At 34.7% G+C, this 21,359-nt stretch overlaps 1 protein-coding gene across 2 annotated transcripts; it reads left to right on the forward strand.

Annotated features, from left to right (window-relative positions):
• The first annotated feature begins 5,351 nt into the window (after window positions 1–5,351).
• Window positions 5,352–10,097, forward strand: LOC141483365 (uncharacterized). Of its 2 annotated transcripts, none has more exons than XM_074177941.1 (3): window positions 5,352–5,567; window positions 5,974–6,781; window positions 8,572–9,886. In XM_074177941.1, the coding sequence occupies exons 2-3, from the start codon at window positions 6,656–6,658 to the stop codon at window positions 9,562–9,564; spliced, it is 1,119 nt and encodes a 372-aa protein (XP_074034042.1). In that variant the 5' UTR covers window positions 5,352–5,567; window positions 5,974–6,655; the 3' UTR covers window positions 9,565–9,886. The 2 variants fall into 2 exon arrangements, 1 of the variants encoding a protein (XP_074034042.1); XR_012466045.1 differs by lacking the exon at window positions 8,572–9,886 and adding an exon at window positions 9,929–10,097 and having other exon boundaries at window positions 5,354–5,567.
• The last annotated feature ends 11,262 nt before the right edge of the window (window positions 10,098–21,359 follow it).

Raw genomic sequence — 21,359 nt, forward strand, 5'->3', positions numbered from 1 at the left:
AGTCGTCTATTCAACGGTATAATGGTTTCAATATGTATTAATACAGGGTCAACCGAAATTATGTATTCAGAAGACTGGAATTACAAATAATAGTAATTCGTTGAACCAAATAATGCTATGCACCGCCACTGAGAATAAAGTGTCGTACTGTCTTCTATTGTTTTTGTTGATAAGAAAAAAGAAATGGTGATAAAAGTCCTACACTCTACTTGAGATTAGTCAATGTCATTGAAGTGAAGTATCATTGAAGCGGTTGACATTATTTCTAGAAAAATATTTAAATCACTTATAATCTGGCAATGAAAGTAACAGAAACCCAAAGAATCGAAATTTTAATTATGATTGGCTGTGGAAATAAAGTAAGGACTCAGGCAGAAGTTCGTGATTTATTCAATGCGAAATACCCCAACCGAGAACCCGTTTCTTAATCAACAATAAGTAAAATTGAGAAAAAGTTTCGAGAAACGGGCCATGTTAAAGATCTCCCTAAAAGTGGTAGAAAATCAATTTCAGAAGTCCAAAAACTTGATGTGGTACTTGCGTTCCAAGAAAACCCCCATACCAGCACGAGGCAAGTCGCACTGGATAATAATTTACACCAATCGATTGTTGTTAGAGTGTTGAAAAAAGAAAAGTGGCATCCGTATAAAGTTCAGCTGGTCCAAGAACTGTTAGAAGATGACTTTGACAGAAGAGTCGGATTTTGCGAAATCATACAAAGTTTCATACAAAATATAATATTTTCAGATGAAGCTACTTTTATGCTCAACGGTCACGTAAACCGTCAGACTTATCGATACTGGGCAAGAGAAAATCCACATTGGATGGAGGAGCATAGCACACAATATCCACAAAAAGTGAATGTTTGGGCCGGAATTTTGAACAACCAGATAATAGGACCATACTTTTTTGAGGAAAGCGTAACTGGTGCTCGGTATCTACACTTTCTTCAAGATTATCTGATGCCACAACTGAATCAGCTATTTCCAAATAAAAATGATTTGTGGTTCCAGCAGGATGGGGCGCCCCCACACTACGCCGTTGATGTACGAACCTACATGGATACTGTTTTCCGAGGAAAGTGGATAGGAAGAAGAGGGCCGATCGAATGGCCACCAAGGTCTCCGGATTTGACCCCGTTAGACTTTTTTTTATGGGGATACTTGAAGAGTAAAGTTTACCAAAATCGACCAAATGATTTAGAAGAGTTGAAGGATCGCATCAGAGCGGAGATTGCACAAATAACCCCCGAAGTTCTCGGAAACGTTAGAAATGAATTCAGTGCCCGGATTTCACATTGCATCATAGCTGAAGGTCATCAATTTGAACATTTATTATAATTTTATTGTACTTCAATAAATAACATGTTTTGGTTCATCTTGTATAAATGAATATTGCCATGGTTATACCGTTGAATAGATGATTAGTAAACCTTTTGAATGAGGTGCCACATGACCCCTGTTTGCATTTAAAAAAATTGTCGATTACGTCATCACGCCAACACCGGTGACGAAACGTCTTTCATATGAATATCATGAGATGGGCCGTCAAAAATTAAAGTTGACCTGTTTTTGGATTTCTTCCGAAAGACGCTCATTTTGTAAATATCGAATTTATTTCATACATTTGCATCGTACTGTATAAGCACCAAACAGTAGGTACCAAGGTAAGAAACGATCGGTAACTGAATATGGATTCAGCAAAAAAAGGCATGTATCACAACCTCTTCAAAATAACACACCAACCCGAATTTGATGCAGAAATTCAAATGTCGACAAGTTATAATGCGCCGCGAGAGCTCAAGCGTATGCGCAATTCAAAAATCATTAAAAAAAACATTAAATTTCCGCCTTACAATAAAAAAAAACGAAAGCACTAAAATAAATCATCAGGAAGAAGCAATAACTTGCGTGAATTCCCACGGTGGTTGTAGATGAGCAAAATGTTCTTGAATTGTAAGTGGACTAATGATGATATCGAAATCTCCGAGTAGCTTCTTTCCTTTCGTGCTGATGACCATGAACCGTTCCGTATGAAGGTGAGAGTAACTCTTCGATAACTTCCTATATGGATTGATCTTCGATTACCAAAACGTCAAAAACTCAAGATATTGAAGTTCCGTACAAAAAAAACCCTAGGAAAATGATCATCTGTCAAGAACAAAACTTGGACGATATTCCGATATTCTTTACTATTTAATCCCCGTATGGATAGCTATAGGTAGCACACGGATGAACTAACTTCAGCTATCTTCATTGTAAAATATGTACAACAAAATCATCAACAGTTTAATTTAAGGTGGGACAACCCGTATGTACCATCCTATTATACAAGGACAAAAAACTATGAGACGATTAGCACAATTGAAAAAAATAAGAAAAGTTTCTATCCTTTCTAAACGTTTTTTAAAGCTAATTTACCCTGTATTTACATGACTGTTTTAATTTTTTTTCCTCTCAGAACGTGGCACCAATACTTGATAAATTATTTGAAAAAGGAACCACCTATATCATTCTCTTTGATTTTCAGTATCACGTTCAGTTTTCTTCCTAATTAGAAGAATTAAAAAACTATCTACAATATTACAATAAAAAAATTATCCATGAGAACATTCCAGAGATCCAAGAAATTATAGAGCCAACTCGTTTGAATTAATTTCTTTCGAGTCGAAATTCAGTATTTCGACTGGAAGTAAAAAGAAATATAAAAATACGCCACAAAAACATTACGTGACATTTGCTATATTTTGTTTCTGAAAAATCAAATCTCATGACGGACTTTTCTAGTGTCTCCACACACACACACACACACACACACACACACACACACACATATATATATATATATATATATATATATATATATATATATATATATATATATACAGGGTGTTCATTTGAAAACTTCCCACCACGGATTTATCGAAAACTACTGATTGAAAGAAAAAACGCCGAGACACGTCAGAAGATACATCAAAGGAGACAACTTTTTAACCAATAACTACTTCACCCCCTTTCACCCTCTGCACCCCAGGATCATTTCCTTGAAAATTTTAAATGACAAGGGGTATCGAGTGATAGCTGTTTGAAAAGTCTTCCGAAGTCCTTCATTTTGACGTTTATTTTTTTCAAATCGGTCGATTCGTTTTCCAGAAAATTAGAAAAATCTGCATAATTTTTATTTGTTCCGATAGAAAACAAAAACACACGAAAATATCACTTTTCATTTCAATTACATTTAAGGTTTGCCAAATCCACAATTCGTTTATAATTCAAAACGAAAACTACCAACATAAACAGCAGTTCGAATGATTAGACGTGGCAATAACCAAATACCAATCCCAATTTTTTCCGCGATTTTTTCATCAACACAGATATCCTAGGCGAACTGTTTTTATTGTTTACATGTGTAGTTATTCTCAGTTGCTAGGTGAAAGAAGGAATTGAATTTCCTGTCAGTTACCTCTGTCACAGTTTTCAGATCGTGAAAAGTAAATCATTGATTCAGAATCTATTTCGAAAATGGTTTACACACTAGCCGAAAGAGTGGAAATTATTCTGATTTATGGTGCCCAAAATCAATGTGCTCGGCAAACTGCCGTCACGTTTAATGCCAGACATCCGGATAAGTTAACTTCGCATAGGTATGTTTTGGACCTAGTTACTAAATTTACTCAAACTGGATCGGTTGCAAATAAAAAACGTGATAATAGAAGAGTTTTGGATGAAGCCGCTCAAATTGAAGTTTTAGGTCATTTTGGAATAAATCCTAATACTTCGTTACGCAAAATTGCTGCTGCGACTCATATTTCATTAGGCTCTGTACACACAGTTACTAAACTCCATAAATTTCATCCATTCAAAATGAAAATATTGCAAGAGTTAACCGAAGATGATTTTGATAGGCGAGTGGAGTTTTGTGAAATAATGACTGCAGCGATTAATGATAATACCATTCGTGTGAAGAATGTCTGCTTCACTGATGAATGCACATTTTATCTAAATGGATTTGTTAATAAGCATAACTGTAGGTATTGGAGCAATGAAAATCCGCATGCTTTTGTGGAAGGGCACACCCAGTACCCTCAAAAAATTAATGTATGGGCAGGCATTTTAGGAAACAAAGTGCTTGGGCCATTGTTCATTGATAGAAATTTAAATGGAGACATTTATTTGGATATGTTGGAAACTACTATCAATCCGCTTATCACTGAAACCATTGAAAACCAAATCGAAGAGGATGGAAACCCTACACTTGATGAGGCTCAGATATATTTCCAGCAAGACGGTGCTCCTCCTCACTATGTTCTTCCGGTTCGACAATGGCTAGACAACGAGTTTCCCGATAAATGGATAGGGCGAAGAGGGCCTATAGAATGGCCTGCTAGGTCCCCGGATTTGACGCCATTAGACTTTGACACAGACACAATGGACTTTGAAGTCCATTGTGTTCACTCCCCAACCTGCAAATTTGAATGAACTTCGTCAACGCATTATCGACAGCTGCCATGATATCCAACAACATGTATTTGAAAATGTCCGTCAGGAATTTGAACATCGCCTATATCATTGTTTGGCCACCAACGGGCAACATTTTGAACAATTATTGAAATAAAATGTAATATTTTTGTATGTATTGTTTCGAAAATTCCCAAATTAGGATCAATAATATTTTTCTAATTTTCTGGAAAACGAATCGACCGATTTGAAAAAATTAAACGTCATAATGAAGGACTTCGGAAGACTTTTCAAACAAGCTATCACTCGATACCCATTGTCATTTAAAATTTTCAAGGAAATGATCCTGGGGTGCAGAGGGTGAAAGGGGGTGAAGTAGTTATTGGTTAAAAAGTTGTCCCCTTTGATGTATCTTCTGACGTGTCTCGGCGTTTTTTCTTTCAATCAGTAGTTTTCGATAAATCCGTATATATATATATATATATATATATATATATATATATATATATATATACGGGTTTCTTTTCTCCTCTGCAACACGGTTGGCGACAGGAATCGTAGGTTTGACACAAATTTTCCCTTTTTGCTTTCCTTCGATCTCCCAAAAAAACACTGAACAACTACTTTTTCTCTAATTTGGAATCGTTCCAGCAAAAAATTCGATGGAATTTCAAGAATGAATTCCAAACTCTACAAGAAATAAATTATATGAAATCCCATTTCCTGGTGAATAAGTGAACATAATGAAATAAAAGAAATGCCGACTCACATGAAAATTTTCTAATCCTCAATAAGAGAGTGGAATGCCACAACCAACGATATCATAAGTTCATTATACTTCGATAGCCACGTCCTCGAGATCACAAAGGTAGTTGTTCGCGTCAGCCCGATCCTGTGCGTAATGTTTAAAGTCGTGCAAAAACGTATCAGTACCACCCATTGTCTGCTATCCGGGGCCTGTTTTGATTCATTATAGTTCTTACGCTTGAAGTGTGTGTATGTTTAAAAATCGTGTCAAGTGCAAAATGGGAAAACGAAAATTAGAAGCCTTATATTCCCTGAAGAAGAAGATAAAGAAAATGGAAAGAAAACTTCAAGATTTATCTAGCAGTGAGTAATAATTCTCAAATTTTCAGAGGACGAATTTTATTTCGAAAAACATGCCAATTTCATTCCGATTTTGGCAACAAAGTTTCATTTTCATTCCGAAAATGACCAACTGATTTCATTTTCACTCCGAAAATGATGATAAAAATTCATTTTCACTCCGAAAATGATTGGAAAATTTCATTTTCACTCCGAAAATGATTGATAACTTCCATTTTCACTCCGAAAATGACTGAAAAATTTCATTTTCATTCCGAAAATGATTGAATATTCCTCATCCATTCCATAATTGACTGAAACTGGTTGAATATGTTCGTTTTCATTCCGAAAATGACTGAATTTGTGTATTCGATGAAACACACTTACTTCATAAAAACAGGTAGGTACCTACACACTTTTTTGTCCGCAGGCAGTTCGTCCTCAAGCGATATTCAATCGTGTTCGGAATCAGGGTCGGACTCCGACATGAATGATATACCGGAAGTGTCTCAATTGACAGAGGTTTTGGGAGTCAACCCTACATCAAAAAATGATGTCGGACCAAATATAGCAGAGGACTTAGCCTCCCGATGGCAACAATATCTAACACTTGGCCTTGATAAAGAAACCCGTCAGGAGCTGTGGAAAAAATGGAACATTCCCGGAAACTGTGGTTCATTGAAAGCTCCAAAACTCAATCCCGAGTTTCAGAGTTGACTTGCTCCAGCAGAACTGAAAAAAGAAACGTTTCTTCAGAACACTCAAGAAATGCTGGGCAGAGGCCTGTCAGCACTAGGATGTTCTCTATCACTGGTATTAGTGAACCTGAAAAGTTATGATAATAATCTCGTATCATCCTTGGTCGATGCTGCAAAGTTGATTACAGACACTCATCACACCATCTCAACCCACCGGCGACATCAACTCAAGAACCGACTGAGTCCCCGAATCCAGAAAGTTATCGAAAGTCAAATAATTGATGACTTTCTTTTCGGATCGGACCTGAGTGAATACTGTAAAGCAGCAAAAGCCCTAGAATGTAATACAAGAGACTGGATTCAGAAACCGCCAACATCTGCATCAAAATCGAAGATCAACCATTTAAACTGAAAATGCCCCTCCTCCAAGGAACCGCAGAGAAAGGGGGAGGGGAGCAGCAAGAGAGAGTGGGAGAAATGGAACAAACGTCCGGAGAGGCGATTTTCACACAGGTCCAGGAACCCCAGGAACAAGTAAAGGTAAAATGCGCTGGCAGAATCACCATGTTTTTCGACAACTGGCAACATATAACCACCGACAAATTAATTCTTAGTTGGGTGCAAGGATACAAACTTTCATTCAAGCAGAAACCAAAGCAAACAAAATGTTTTTCTGCTGGTCGTTGCCCAGAGCTATCTGAGACTATTGACGAGCTGCTAAAAATGGGGGCTATTGTTGAATCAAAACACTGTCGGGAAGAGTTTATTTCTTCCTATTTTTTACGGAGAAAACCAAACGGAGACAACAGATTTATTTTAAACTTAAAAGAACTCAATACTTTTTTGACAGTTCCCCATTTCAAAATGGAAGACTATCGAACTGTTAAAAATTTAATATCACAAAACTGCTTTATGTCGAAGCTAGACTTGAAAAATGCCTACTTTTTAATTGCTATAGCAAAAGAACATAGAAAATATCTTGAATTTGAATACGATATCCATCTATATGAATTTTGTTGTTTCCCATTCGGTTTAAGCCCTGCTCTTTATGTATTCACCAAACTTTTGAAGCCAGTGGTCGCACATTTAAGATCTCAAGGATGTGTTTCTTTAGTTTATCTTGATGATCTACTTCTAATAGGAAAAACATACAATGAATGCTTAAAACATACACAACTTGCTGTTACGATTTTCACTTCATTAGGGTTCATCATTAATAACGAAAAAAGTATTCTCATACCAGTACAAGAAATACAATTTCTTGGGTTTATTTTCAGTAGTATTAGAATGTCAATCAGGTTACCCGAAGAAAAAGTGGAAAGGTGTTTAAATATGATAAAACTATGCTTAAGTAAACATTTTTCTTCCATTCGTTTTTTTGCCAAGTTAATTGGCACCCTCATTTCAATCTGTCCAGCAATAAAATATGGCTGGAGACAAACCAAAATATTAGAAAGAAACAAATTTCAAGCATCGAAAATAACAAATGGAAATTTCGACGAGGAAATGAACATATCAAGTTCAAGCAAAAAAGAATTGAAATGGTGGTTATCTATCCCCAGTAATTGTGGAAATGATCTAGGTCAGAAAAATTACGACATGACGATCTTCACGGATGCCTCTAGTACAGGGTGGGGTGCTGTCTGTGATGACAGAACCGCTCGAGGGGCTTGGACCGATATCGAGAGAAATTATCACATCAATTACTTAGAACTATTAGCCGCATACAATGGGCTCAAGTCGTTTACTAAAATTGGTACCGATTACCACGTGTTACTGAGAATAGATAACACAACGGCTTTGGCATATATAAACCGTATGGGTGGAATACTGTTTCCGCACCTGAACGAAATAACACAAAAAATTTGGAACTGGTGTGAGAACAGAAATATAATGATATTTGCTTCATACATCAACTCCAAAGAAAACAGGTTAGCAGATAGAGAATCAAGGGAAAAAATAGAAACAGAGTATAGTTTAGATCAAGGAATTACACAAAAAATTTTGGAACGATTCGGTACTCCCAACATTGACCTATTTGCTTCTTACCTGAATAAAAATTGTGAAAAATTTGTTTCCTGGCACCAAGATCCCGAATCAGAATATACAGATGCTTTCACTTTAAACTGGAAGAATTATCAATTTTATGCCTTTCCACCTTTCTCTATCCTAACTAGAACACTCAACAAGATTATTTCCGATGAAGCCGAAGGCATTTTGGTCTTTCCTATGTGGAAAACACAGCCTTGGTTCCCATTAATCGAGAAGCTCAAAATTTCAAATTTAATGGTAATCGAACCTGCCAAACATTTACTCCTCTCTCCTTCCAGGACACCCCACCCACTATTGAAAACACTTACCCTGGGTGTTGCCAAATTATCCGGCAAGCGTATTTATTAAAAGGAGTACCAGAAAAAGCGACAGGAACGATTCTTGCTTCTCTCAGTCCGGCTACTCAGAAACAGTATAACACCACTTATTCCAAATGGTGGAAATTTTGTAGAGGGGTTGATGTTTTTGATACTTGTGAAAATAAAATTATTCAATTCTTACAAACTGAATTCGATGCAGGAGCCTCATACGCCTCCCTTAACACTCATAAGTCAGCTCTCTGTACGCTACTCAATTTTGAAGCGAAAGTACTTTCTCGATTTCTCAGAGGAATTTTTAGGTCTCGACCCACATTTCCAAAGTACAACGAAACCTGGGATCCAAATCCAGTTTTGGCCTACTTAAGTACATTATCACCTTTAGAATCGTTAACTTTAAAAAACCTAACAATAAAGTTAGTTGTACTGCTAGCTCTGGCTACAGCACAACGCGTACAAACATTATCAAAAATAAAACTTTCAAATATTTCCAGATTCGATGATCGAATAGAAATAAGAATAACTGATATCCTAAAAACATCAGCCTCGAACAAAGTTCAACCAATACTCATATTGCCATATTTTTTTGAAAAGCCACATCTTTGCGTGGCTTCGGTAATGGATTATTATATGAAAACAACAAATAACCTTGGAAACAATTCGGATCAACTATTGATAACAATTAAAACACCCCACCATCCAGCAACAACCCAAACCATCAGTAGGTGGATTAAAAGTGGCCTCAATCAAAGTGGTGTTGATTCATCAATGTTTACAGGCCACAGCACTCGACATGCTTCTACCTCTTATGCTTTTAAAAAAGGGGTGAACATAGAAACCATAAGAAAAGCCGCTGGATGGTCGAACAAATCAAATACATTTAGTAAATTTTATAATAAGCCTATTCAAAGTGGAAATTTTGCGAAATATATTTTTGAAACAGAGCCTCAATGAGGTCAATTCACTTTACTATTTATTCTGTGTACTACATAGCATAGTTGATTGTCATTATTAATTATTAATTATTTCTTGTTCAAGTGTGTTGAATAAACTGTTGAACTACACTTGTACCTTATATCACTAACTTAAACCTTAGATAGCTACATAATCACTTTAAACATCTACCTTTGTGATCTCGAGGACGTGGCTATCGAAGTATAATTAGAGATTAAACGACTTACCTAAGGAAGTTCAATTCTCAATTATACGAGATAGCCACGTCCGAAGAGATCACAACCCACCCTCCTCGGATATTTAATATTAACCCCTGTATGTACCTATCTAAGGGTAACGAAAAAACTATAATGAATCAAAACAGGCCCCGGATAGCAGACAATGGGTGGTACTGATACGTTTTTGCACGACTTTAAACATTACGCACAGGATCGGGCTGACGCGAACAACTACCTTTGTGATCTCTTCGGACGTGGCTATCTCGTATAATTGAGAATTGAACTTCCTTAGGTAAGTCGTTTAATCTCTAAATATACGGCATAATTTCTCCACTAATCTCGGGCCCAGGAATATAATCCTCCAACGGAGTTGTTATCACAAACTTTTTATTCCACGAGCCCTAGGAAAATAATCATCTGTCAAGAACAAAACTTGGGCGATATTCCTTCAATGGCTGCCAGCTACGATCTTCGAGACCAAGGAATTTTGACCTCGACCGGGAGAAGGAATTGCGTTCTTGCCTATTTTGAAAAAGTCTAGTGATAAGCGCGCATGCCCCTCTGACACTTAAGTAGCCCGTTGGCCAATCCGAGATCGAAAATTCATCATTTCAACTAATTACCATAGTCCAGGTAAATTAGTCCAAAAGAAAACATTCGAAACCATGTTCAATATAAATTAGGAAATGTTTTTAACAAATCAGGGTATCATATATCCTCAAGTATTATAGGTTAGCTGGAAAATAAGATTTTCTATACTAAGAATTGGTTTCTTCGAATACTTACTGGGTGAGATGATATGGTCGAATTGATAATTGAAGCGTGATTTCCGATGACGGTATTATTTTCTCAAAGTTTCAAGGAGAAAACATTTACTGTGAATTTAACCCGTTACAGTATGTGACCACCGCCCACTAACATGGCTTTTTAATATTTGAGAATCCAATTCCAAACTATTCCGTTGGCGTTTGAAATTGGAAGAATACAACTACAAAATTGTTTATAAGAAAGGACTTCTAAACTCCAATGCGGACGCACTTTCACGTATTCAACTTAACATGCACGAAACCGACTCCATTGCTAACAATCCAGGTGACATTGACAAAGAAACTTTAGACTTTCTTAGAGAACTAGCAGAAAATCCAGTAAACAATCCAAAACCAGATATATCTAATGATAATCCTGGAAAACAATCAAAAATTAATATTATTTCAGATATAATCCCCCGAATGAACTCACTGATCAAATCGATCAACTACCTATCTCTCAAACCGACGAAACTCCCCATTCTTCTAGCCAATGATGGAATTCCTATTCGAGATGATATAATCAATAATAAAATATATCAAATTTACGTTTTAAAAAATAAACAAAACAAAATATCTCTTCAACAAGAAACATATGGTATTCATAAAATTTCAACAGTAAAACTACCTTCAGAAGAAAATGAACTCTTGATTTTTAATTTCATGAAAGATTATTTGAAACCGAATATTAATTACTTCATATATTTTGAAAACGCTCAACTCATGAAAAATTTCACAAAAGTGTACTCTGAAAATTTTAGCAAACAAACTCTAAAATTAATCAGGTGTACAAAACTTGTCAACACTATAAAAGGTCAGGACGAACGAATCCTCTTGATGAAAAATAAAATCATCACGAAGGAAAAACAAATCATCATGGAATCGAAGAAACTTTACAATATCTAAAAAGAAATTATTATTGGATCAATATGAAACAAACTATTACAAATTACATTAATTCATGTGATATTTGTCGAAGAACAAAGTATTTACTGTCTAGATTATTTCTTCTGTATTTCTTTTTTGTTTGTTGCTTTAGTTTATTTCATAAAATACGTATATTTTTTGATCGAAAATTTTGGCAGTTTCATCGCATACAAGCTCTGCTTTCGCGATGTTCTGTGTTGGTGTTTATTTGTGTTTATTTGTATATTATATATAATATAATCGATGTAAATTAGCATGTGAACAATTGACAAATAAACATATTATTATTATTATATTATATATTCTAGGCAAAATCCATATGTACCTTTAGTTTTGACAGAAACTCCTTCAAAACCTTTTCAAATAATTCACATCCATGCTTTCTTTTTCGACGCCCAAATATATTTGACAATTATTGAGTCTTTTTCCAAATTCGCTCAAGCGATACCAATAGCCGGCAAATCAGCCTTTCACATTTGTAATGCTTTAGTAAGGTATTTTGCTTCTTTTGGCACCCCTCAAAATATAACTGTCGATAGTACTCGAGAATTCAATAACGAAACTGTCAAAATAAAAGTACATTTCACCACCCCTGGACACCATGAATCCAACAGCCCTGTAGAAAGACTTCATTCCACCTCAATCGAACATCTACGAATTTTGAAAGAAATACACCCAAACGAGACAGATCTCATTAATTACGCCTTACTAGGTTACAATACTTCAATTCACAGTTCAACTGGTTTTACTACATTTGAATTAATATTTGGTCATACAAATTCAAGAAGCCCAGAATAAATTTTCAGCCCCAAAGAATTTTTTTCAACATATGTACAAGAACACAATAAAAAACTAACCCCTATTTATGAAAAAGTTTTGGAAAAATTTAATCTCGCAAAGAAAAATACAAGAAAAAACAAACATTAAAGGTAACACGAACGGGGAATTTGAATTCAATCAAAAAGTTTTCAAGAAAAATCCGAAAAACAGAAATAAAAAAAAAATAAATTTTTAGGACTATTTATCATTACAAAAATCTTAGAATATAACAAAGTAGAAATAAAAAATAAAAAGGGAAAGGTTGACATAATTCACATAAAAGAATTAAGAAAACCACCTTTGTTACAGGCTCAAAATGAACCTGAGAATCCTGAACCTCCCGACAATAGCAATGGTCAGGGCCAATCCAAAAATTGAAATAAAAACAATAAGTCCTTTCCCCGGAATCCTTCCATTTAAACTTGGTTTTTGAAAAATTGTAAACATATGTAAACATATTTTTCTCAACGATATTGATTCAAGTATCCTTGAACTTGAAATAAAAAAATGTAATAAAGAACTATAATAAATTAAATGAGATATCAAGTAATACACAGATGTACTTTAGGAGTTTGGCAAATCAATACGAACATTTAAAACCAGTGGTTTTCGAAATTTCTTATAAACTCAAAAATATTCGAAATACACCCACGATCAGACAAAAACGAGGATTAATAAATGTTGGAGGACCAATCCATAAATGGCTTTTTGGTAACTTAGACGCATCCGATGGAGAGCGATATGATAAGGCAATCGAAACTTTGAAAAGCAATCAACAAAAAATTGTAAAAGAAGTTAATTCACAAATTTCTCTTTCCAAACAAATAATTGATACATTTTCCAAACATATTGAATCTATTATCAAAAATCAGAAAGATATTTCTAAATACATTAAAATCTATAAACCAGCTTTGATCAATATAACTGATCAATTTTATAAATATACTGTGTATTCAAGTATGCTAGATCAAATATTTTTAAATGCAAATGTAATTATCACCTTTCTTGATAACGTCGAAAATGCAATCACTTTTGCAAAATTACATATAGTTCACCCTGATATTTTAACAAGTCAAAATTTGGAAGAAATCATTAGTGAGCTTCACAATCACTATAGTCCTGACTAAATACTTCAATTAGATGTCCATTCATGGTATTCAATTATTCAAACAAACTGTTATTTTTAAAAATAAAATTATCTTTGCCATAGAATTTCCTATAGTTTATCCCAAAACCTTTCAATACGTCCATTTGTTTCCTATCCCAACTGAAACAAATACCATAATTATCCCAAAAAAACCTTACTTGGCTCTCGGAGAAGAAACATTCCAATGTATGGATCAACTCTGTAAACAAATCTTGGACATATATCTCTGCAATCAAGAAAACCTGAGTTTCCACCCAGAAAAAGACTGCCTTGCCGCTCTTATTCACGACAAGGATGCTAGGTGCCCCCAGATGCCGATAGAACTACCCACCCAAATATTCAATAAAATCAATGAGGAATATATTATCGTCATCACCTCAGAAGAAATAAAAATAAAATCAAAATGCCCAGAGGACCAATTCTTCACAGTCAAAGGCAGTACGCTTCTACGAATTCCAACCAATTGCAGTTTCGAATTCAAACGATACAAATTCGAAAACCGCCAAATTTCGAATTTTGGAAAACCATTTGTCTTGCCAAAAATCAACAATGAAGTGTTGAGGATTGAGACACTCGAAAGAAAACCTTTAAGGATAGAAAATATACCACTGGAAGATATCCATCAACTTCAGAGACATATCGATGCGACAAATCAACTATCAATAGGAGACATCGATTACTACCAATCAACCGACTGGATTCTATGGATAATTATCTGCTTTATTTTATTCATTTTGGCCTGCTACACCTTCAGGAAAATTCAAAATGCACGGAAGAAACCAAACTCCGAATTGAAAGTGAAATTTGAAGGAAAAGAACTTGAAAATTCGCCTTCAGTCTTGTTCCAGCCGGAAGTTGAAATTTGAGGAGGGTGGAGTTATATCAGGAACTGATAGTACACCGGTATAACATTACAGATGCATGTTTCCAGGCCAGGTCGTTAGCCGATCCAGCCTGCTTACTCAGCATTGCGTCATATGCGAACTTATTTATACACCTTGTTTTCTTATTCATCTTATTCAATTGTAGTCATTTGCCTTAAATGTACAAATAAAGTTTTTTAAAAAGTCTCAAAGCAAATCCTTCGAAATAATTAGCGAACTGATGATAGTGATGGAATTTTGATGTCATCGGGGAACCTCGGGGGGTTCTCGGCCATCAATCTTCGGGATTCTCGATTAGAAGAAGAGCTGTAATTGAAAAGAATTGGTACGACGATATTCAGTTGAATAATATTTCTTGTAGTTATTTGTGTGTGTGTGTGTGTGTGTGTTATAGCGAGAGGATGAGGTCTTAAAATCGCGTGTTATTTCTTATGGAGGTTTATTTTGACATTTTTTGTTCTCTCCACCAATCAGAGCACTCCAAATTGTTCCAGCACTAGCCAGCTCCGAAGCAGATGGGTCCTCGCGCTCCGTATTAGGACTACCTGAGACATCGTCTCGGAGGTCCTCGCTCTCCGTATTGGGGTTCCCTGAGGCATCGTCTGGGGGATTCCTCGCGTTCCGTATTGGGACATCACCTCGGGGGTCCTCGCGCTCCATATTAGGGCTATCTGGGAGGGCATCGTCTCGGGGACTCTTCAATTGAGTTTCGTTTGGATTGTTGACTTTTGATCATCAGTAACCGCAAGAAGCGTCCGGCAAAAACAAATATTCGATCACGAATGTGAAATAATAATAATGATGATGATGATGAAGTTTAATAATCGAAAAAAAATGTCTACCGTGTTCAGCATTATAGAAAAAAAAATGGCAAAATGGCAAAATGCACTATGTTGTCATCCATCGATGTCATCCGTCTACTAACATCTCACATGCGCTATCAATTTTAGGCACAGGTCCTCGATTTGGGTACAGGTCTTTGATTTTGGACCTCGATTTGAATATAGTCCTTGATTTGGGAGTGGGTCCTCAATTTGGATCCAAGATTTGACTAAATATTTTATATCAAAACTTGATCTACCCTGCATATAAAATGTTCACATTTCGAATAATTGATAAAATTACCATTGAATTATTTCAGATATCAAACCATCGAAAATATATTATAACATGAAAACTGGATCCACTCTGTATAAATTGTTCAAATTTCCAAAAATAACTGTCAAATCTACTCTACCATTTCAGATATTAAATCGTGCAATTGCAACTATCAAAATCCCAAAATATATTATAGCCTTAAGAACTTGATCCACTTTGTATTAAAAATTGCCTAAAATCATTCTACTATTATTCCATTTAATCCACTCTGCATAAGAATGAATATTTCATTCAAATACATTCATAAATATGTGTGAGCAGTCAGATAACAGGTTTGTTCCAACATATCAAGAAACCGTTCTTGGAACGGTGACGCGCATGTGCAATAGCGAAAATGCGTTCCAAGCACGAGAGAACCGTTTAGTAAACGATAATTGTTTTATTCCAACCCGATGTGGTATCGTCACAGCTTACTTACTATACAGCTAAAACACTCTCTTGGCGGGAACGGTTTGCGTCGATCCCCTTGCGCAGGCTTTATGCCCCGCCTCTTAGGGGAAAAGACGTCTATGGCGTGCAGTCGGGAGATCAGTATTACTTATTATACGTTTAGCCGTCATAGGCGGGTGTATAATTTTGTGCATTTTGTTTGTGATTCTTTTGAACATAGTGTTTTATTTTTTAATTTTTAACTGTAGTAAAATGAGTGACAAAAAACCATCAGGACATCATCATGTTTGTGCAGTGCAAAACTGTTATATTAAAGGTTATAACTCGAAGAAGAAATTCTATCGTTTTCCTAAGGATGCGAATCGGTAAGTTCTTACATCATATTTTTTTGCATATTTGAGTAAATAAACAGTAAACTTTTGATTATACCGTGCTGTCGTAAAATTGTTTAGGAATATATAAGATAAATTACCGTCAAAGCTGGTCAAAGCGTCAACTTCCAAAACCTTAAATATCACCCAGCTCTCGAAATAAGTACCTGCCTCTTCTTAAAATAGATCCACGTTCAAGTGGTCGAAAGATGCCCTTATATCCAAGAAAAAGTGGTATGCATTTCTTATGCGAAGACACATTATGCAGTATGTATATTTTTTCTGGGGAATTTACAGTATGCAAAAGCGTAGTGTTCTTTTAATGGGGTATTTTTTTTTGTTTTTTTTTCGGGGGGTTTTTGTATGATATTTTTTCTATGGTGTTTTTCCTTGTTTTTCCTACATTACTATTTTTATATATATCAACGACTATTAATTGTAATGAAGCAAATAGGAATACAGGTTGTCCCTGACAAGAATGAACTCTACAGGGATCTCGTAAACCATTAGGGCTACAAAGTTGTTTAAGTTAGGAAAAAGTTGGGCCCCACTAAACCCTGCAGTATGATTTCGAATACTTCCGAAAATATTTTGGGAAAAACCGAATATTTGATGATGACTGCGGAGGAAGAAAACGTTGGGTTAAAAAGTGGCTATGAAACGTGAAATTTATTTTGTTTTATTGTTTTAAATTATCAGAAAAAGATAATAATGAAATTGGAATTTTCGGTTTTTCCCAAATATCTTCGGAAGTAATGAGAATTTTCCAAATTTTAAAACATCATCCGGCAGGGTTCAGTGAGGCGCAACTTTTCCTAATTTGAACATCTCTTTAGCTCTAATCGTTTATGAGATCCCTGTAGAGTTCATTCTTATCTGGGACACCCTAAATAGAGGTGTTGTTTAAAAATGTTTTTATTTATTTACAGAGCCAGAATATGGGCAATGAAAGCCAATCGCGAGGACCTGTTCGGAAAACTAATCGACTTACATCGAAGTTACTCGATATGTGAAATCCATTTTGAAGAGAGGATGTTCACTAGTCACTTTCATACACGATTTCCAAAAAATGAAGGTAAAACTTGCCACCCAAGTATTTAGTTACTCAGTTCATGTAGGTATGAGTTTTTATATTAGATTTGGTTCCCTTCCCGCAGAAGCGACTCAAACTGTTCAATTTGTTAATAGAGTAGATCAACTATTTGATATTTTAAATTCCTCACAAATCTTTAACCCAAAAAAATATAATGCTGCTTTTAAAGCAAACTCATTTCAATTAGAGTTTCTAATGGATTGTTTGTCGTTCTTTAAAAGTCTTGAAATTCGAGACAAAAATAATATGAGCATTACCAAAAAAATTAAATTCATCAAAAGCCTTATAATTTCAATCAACAGTATTATTCAGTTATTTTACTATCTTCGGGAAAATGCAGGATTTGATTATATACTTACACGAAGATTAAACCAAGACTGTCTGGAGAACCATTTCGGTAAAATCAGAAGTGAAAATGGGAACTGCATTAACCCAACAGCAATACAGTTCCACAGAACATTTAGAAAGTTGCAATGCGTCAACTTGCTTAATTCAGGTACAGAAAACTGTGAGGCAGATTCTGATCAGATGCTTTTAAGGCTTTCTGACTGCAAACACGATTTTGTATCTCAGGAAACGGATAAAGTACCCGAACAAACAGACGCAATAAATAGCATGCATTATTCAAATAATGAAATGTTGCAAAAAAATTTTATACGGTACGTGTGTGGGTACCTTTTAAATAAAGCGTTAAAAATCCACTCTTGTGATATTTGCAATACTTATAGTAAAGACCATGATGAACTAGATGATTCATCTTTTTACTGTTTTCTTAAGGCATATGAAAATGCGAATAAGGACACCTTCGGAAATTTGCAAATGCCTAATGACGAGTTTCTGGAACTAATTTGTAAAATAGAGCAAATATTTCAAGAAAACTTTGAAAAATTCGCAACTAAAAGTAATATTTGCAATACTCTTTTAGATATAAGTAACCATTTGTCTTTTAACCATCCCTGTAAATATTTCCCCAAAGAATTTGTAGTAAGATTATATTTACGAGTTAGAATATATTACACTTTAAAAACAATAAATGGTAATTTTAGAAATATCAACAAAAATAAACTAATAATATGGAGAAATTTGTAACATATCTGTAGGTACTTTTATTGCTACAAAATATATTATAATTTGTTGTCGTAAGTTGTAATTAAATTTTTGATTTTATTTTTTGTCTATTGAGTTTTTTTTTTATGTATTAATGAATGTTGTATTCTTTATTACTGTTAATAAATCATTAGTATTATTAATAGGTAAGCATTTTTTATTTACTTTCTTTTCCACCTGTTAGTTTTCAATTATTGGGCAATACAACTTATTAAAAACTTAACCTACACAACTTCATTTTATTATTATTTTGACCTTCTCCCTAAAAAACTGAGATTATATTGACTGCATCACTGTGCGCCTGTCACAAGCAATAAATGCAAAATTGTAAGTACTCTGTCGAACATTAAAATTCAGACGCGAAAATCTTAATTATTTTGCTAGCTGAGAAAGGACCTTAATAATGACCTAGCATTCAAGAAGAATAGCTAAAGCTAAATCCTTAGGAACAACATTATTGCACAATCAACGACTTTCATAAATCACTATTCTTTTCGTAAAGTTACAGATAACAACTCTAATATCGTAATTATTCTGACCATAATTTTATAAATCGCTCCTTGTCGGCCCACACCAGATCTTTTAATCTATAACAACGAAATTTTATTATTTTCCAAATCAGTTTGAGTAATGTATTTTTTAATAATCCTTATTAACTCCAAATACAAACCTAGTTTTATCGTAATATTAAAATTAAGATTCAAAAAATCATAATCCGATCCTGTCAGGCAGAAATTAAAAATTTTACTTAAATAAATAATCGTTTTAATCAGGCCCTGACTTTTCCCCTCTGTGCGACAGAGAAAGCAATACTTCTGTCTCGCTTACTCGTAGGCTGCGACTTCAAAGGTGCCGCCGAGAGTGTTTCAGCTGTATAGTAAGTAAGCTGTGGTATCGTTGTGGAACCAGTTCAAGAACGATGATTTCGGTACTTGACTGAAAGCAGGAATCAAGGGAACTGACTTGCGCCGTACATTTATCCATATCTAGGTAGGTAAGTTCTGTGTTAGTTGGCTTGATTTGTTGTTTATATTTGTTTTTAATTTTGTGGAAGCGAAATTATCTATATTTGTGCTATCTGTTCATTTTATAAACAAGGAGTGATAAGGAGATGGAGGACATTTGTGACTCTGATGGAACCAGTGGTAGTGACTTGGAACAGGAAATTATGATAAATGAAGAAATAAAAATTATTTAGGCAAGAAATGGAATCTTCTTAACATCCCTTGTGCCACACGAGTTAAAATTAAAATTTATTTCAGAAGAGACAATACATCAATACTCCCAAGAAGTGTTCCTTCAACATTTTAGATTATCAAGAAATACTGTTGAAAATATTAGTGAAAGGTATGAAACCAGTCCGTATTATCACAGACAGATGGGTCAGTATGGAAATATGTCTGCTTTACATCAGGTTTGTACGTCATATAGTTGATTAATACAGCCATTTAACTTGGTTTTGTAAGTAACCTAAATGAAGTTCTGTACGTTGTTCAATTTCAGGTGTTAACTTATTTATGGTATGTAGGGCATCAAACTGCAAGTTTTCGAGATGTAGGTGATCGCTTTAATATTACAATTAGCTCAGTCAATAGAGTTATAAGACGTCTTACCTTATTTTTGAGCAATTTATCATCACAAATTATAAAATGGCCAAATGAAAACGAGAAACGTATTGCAGAAGCATATTGTAGAGATAATGGATTTCCTAATGTAATAGGTGCTATAGATGGATGCCACATTAAAATAGATAAGCAAAATATGACATGAAAACAATCTGGAGCAATATAAACGAAATAACTAACACCAAACCAGGAATAAAATTGAAACAGTTTGATATTGTAACTGTCAATGAACTTGAAATTCCATCAGATACAGAGAAAGCCAACTATTTTAATAAGTTTTTTGTTGAAATTGGGGAAGACATGGCCCGAAAAATCGAGAAACCCAAAACGACTATTGTTGAAAACCATGTAAACATGTGCAGCTCATTATTTCTTCAACCGATAACAACTAAAGAACTGATCACTGTTATAGCTGGACTCAAAAATAGCACATTTCCTGGACCTGATGGAATTTCTGTTCATATTATTAAAAAGTATCACACTTACTTTGCTATACTCCTCTGTCATATATTAAATTTAATCTTCGTAGTAGGAGAAATACCAGCCTCCTTCAAAGAATCAATTACAGTACCAATTTTTAAGTCTGGGGATAAAAAACTTGTAACTAATTATAGACCTATAACACTCATAAACAATTTTGCAAAAATTTTGGAAAAATGTATAAAAAAAAAGAATGGTGCATTTCCCAGAAAATAATAATTTTTTTTCTCAATGTCAATTTGGTTTCAGAGAAAACAGGTCCACTGAAAAAGCCATCTTTGAAGTAGTTAATATAGTTAACAATTATTTTCAAAATCAAGACAAAACTATCACTGTTTTTTTAGATTTAGCTAAGGCCTTTGACACGGTGGATCACAATATACTTCTTCAGTGTTTATATGATTCGGGTATAAGAGGAGTAGCATTAAACATCTTTGAGGATTATTTGTCTAATAGGATTCAGAGAGTTAAAATAAATGATTCAATTAGTGAACCTCTATTAATAACCAGGGGCGTACCTCAAGAAACGGTGCTTGGCCCTATCTTATTTCTAATATACATAAATAATATTTTTTCAGTGAGGGACTTCGAAGGTAATATAATTTCTTTTGCGGATGATACAGCATTAACTTTTGTCGGGACCACATGGGAAGAAGCTCATAGAAAGGCGGAGGTAGGCATAATATAATTTTCCACTGGCTAAATAATAATTTATTGAGTTTTAACGTCAAAAAAACTAAATTTATTACATTCTCCTCAACAAAGAAGGA

This window comes from Leptinotarsa decemlineata, unplaced genomic scaffold (genome assembly GCF_025532065.1).
Source record: "Leptinotarsa decemlineata unplaced genomic scaffold, Ldec_3_MD MMD2_P_RNA_scaffold_14, whole genome shotgun sequence".
Lineage (NCBI taxonomy): Eukaryota > Metazoa > Arthropoda > Insecta > Coleoptera > Chrysomelidae > Leptinotarsa > Leptinotarsa decemlineata.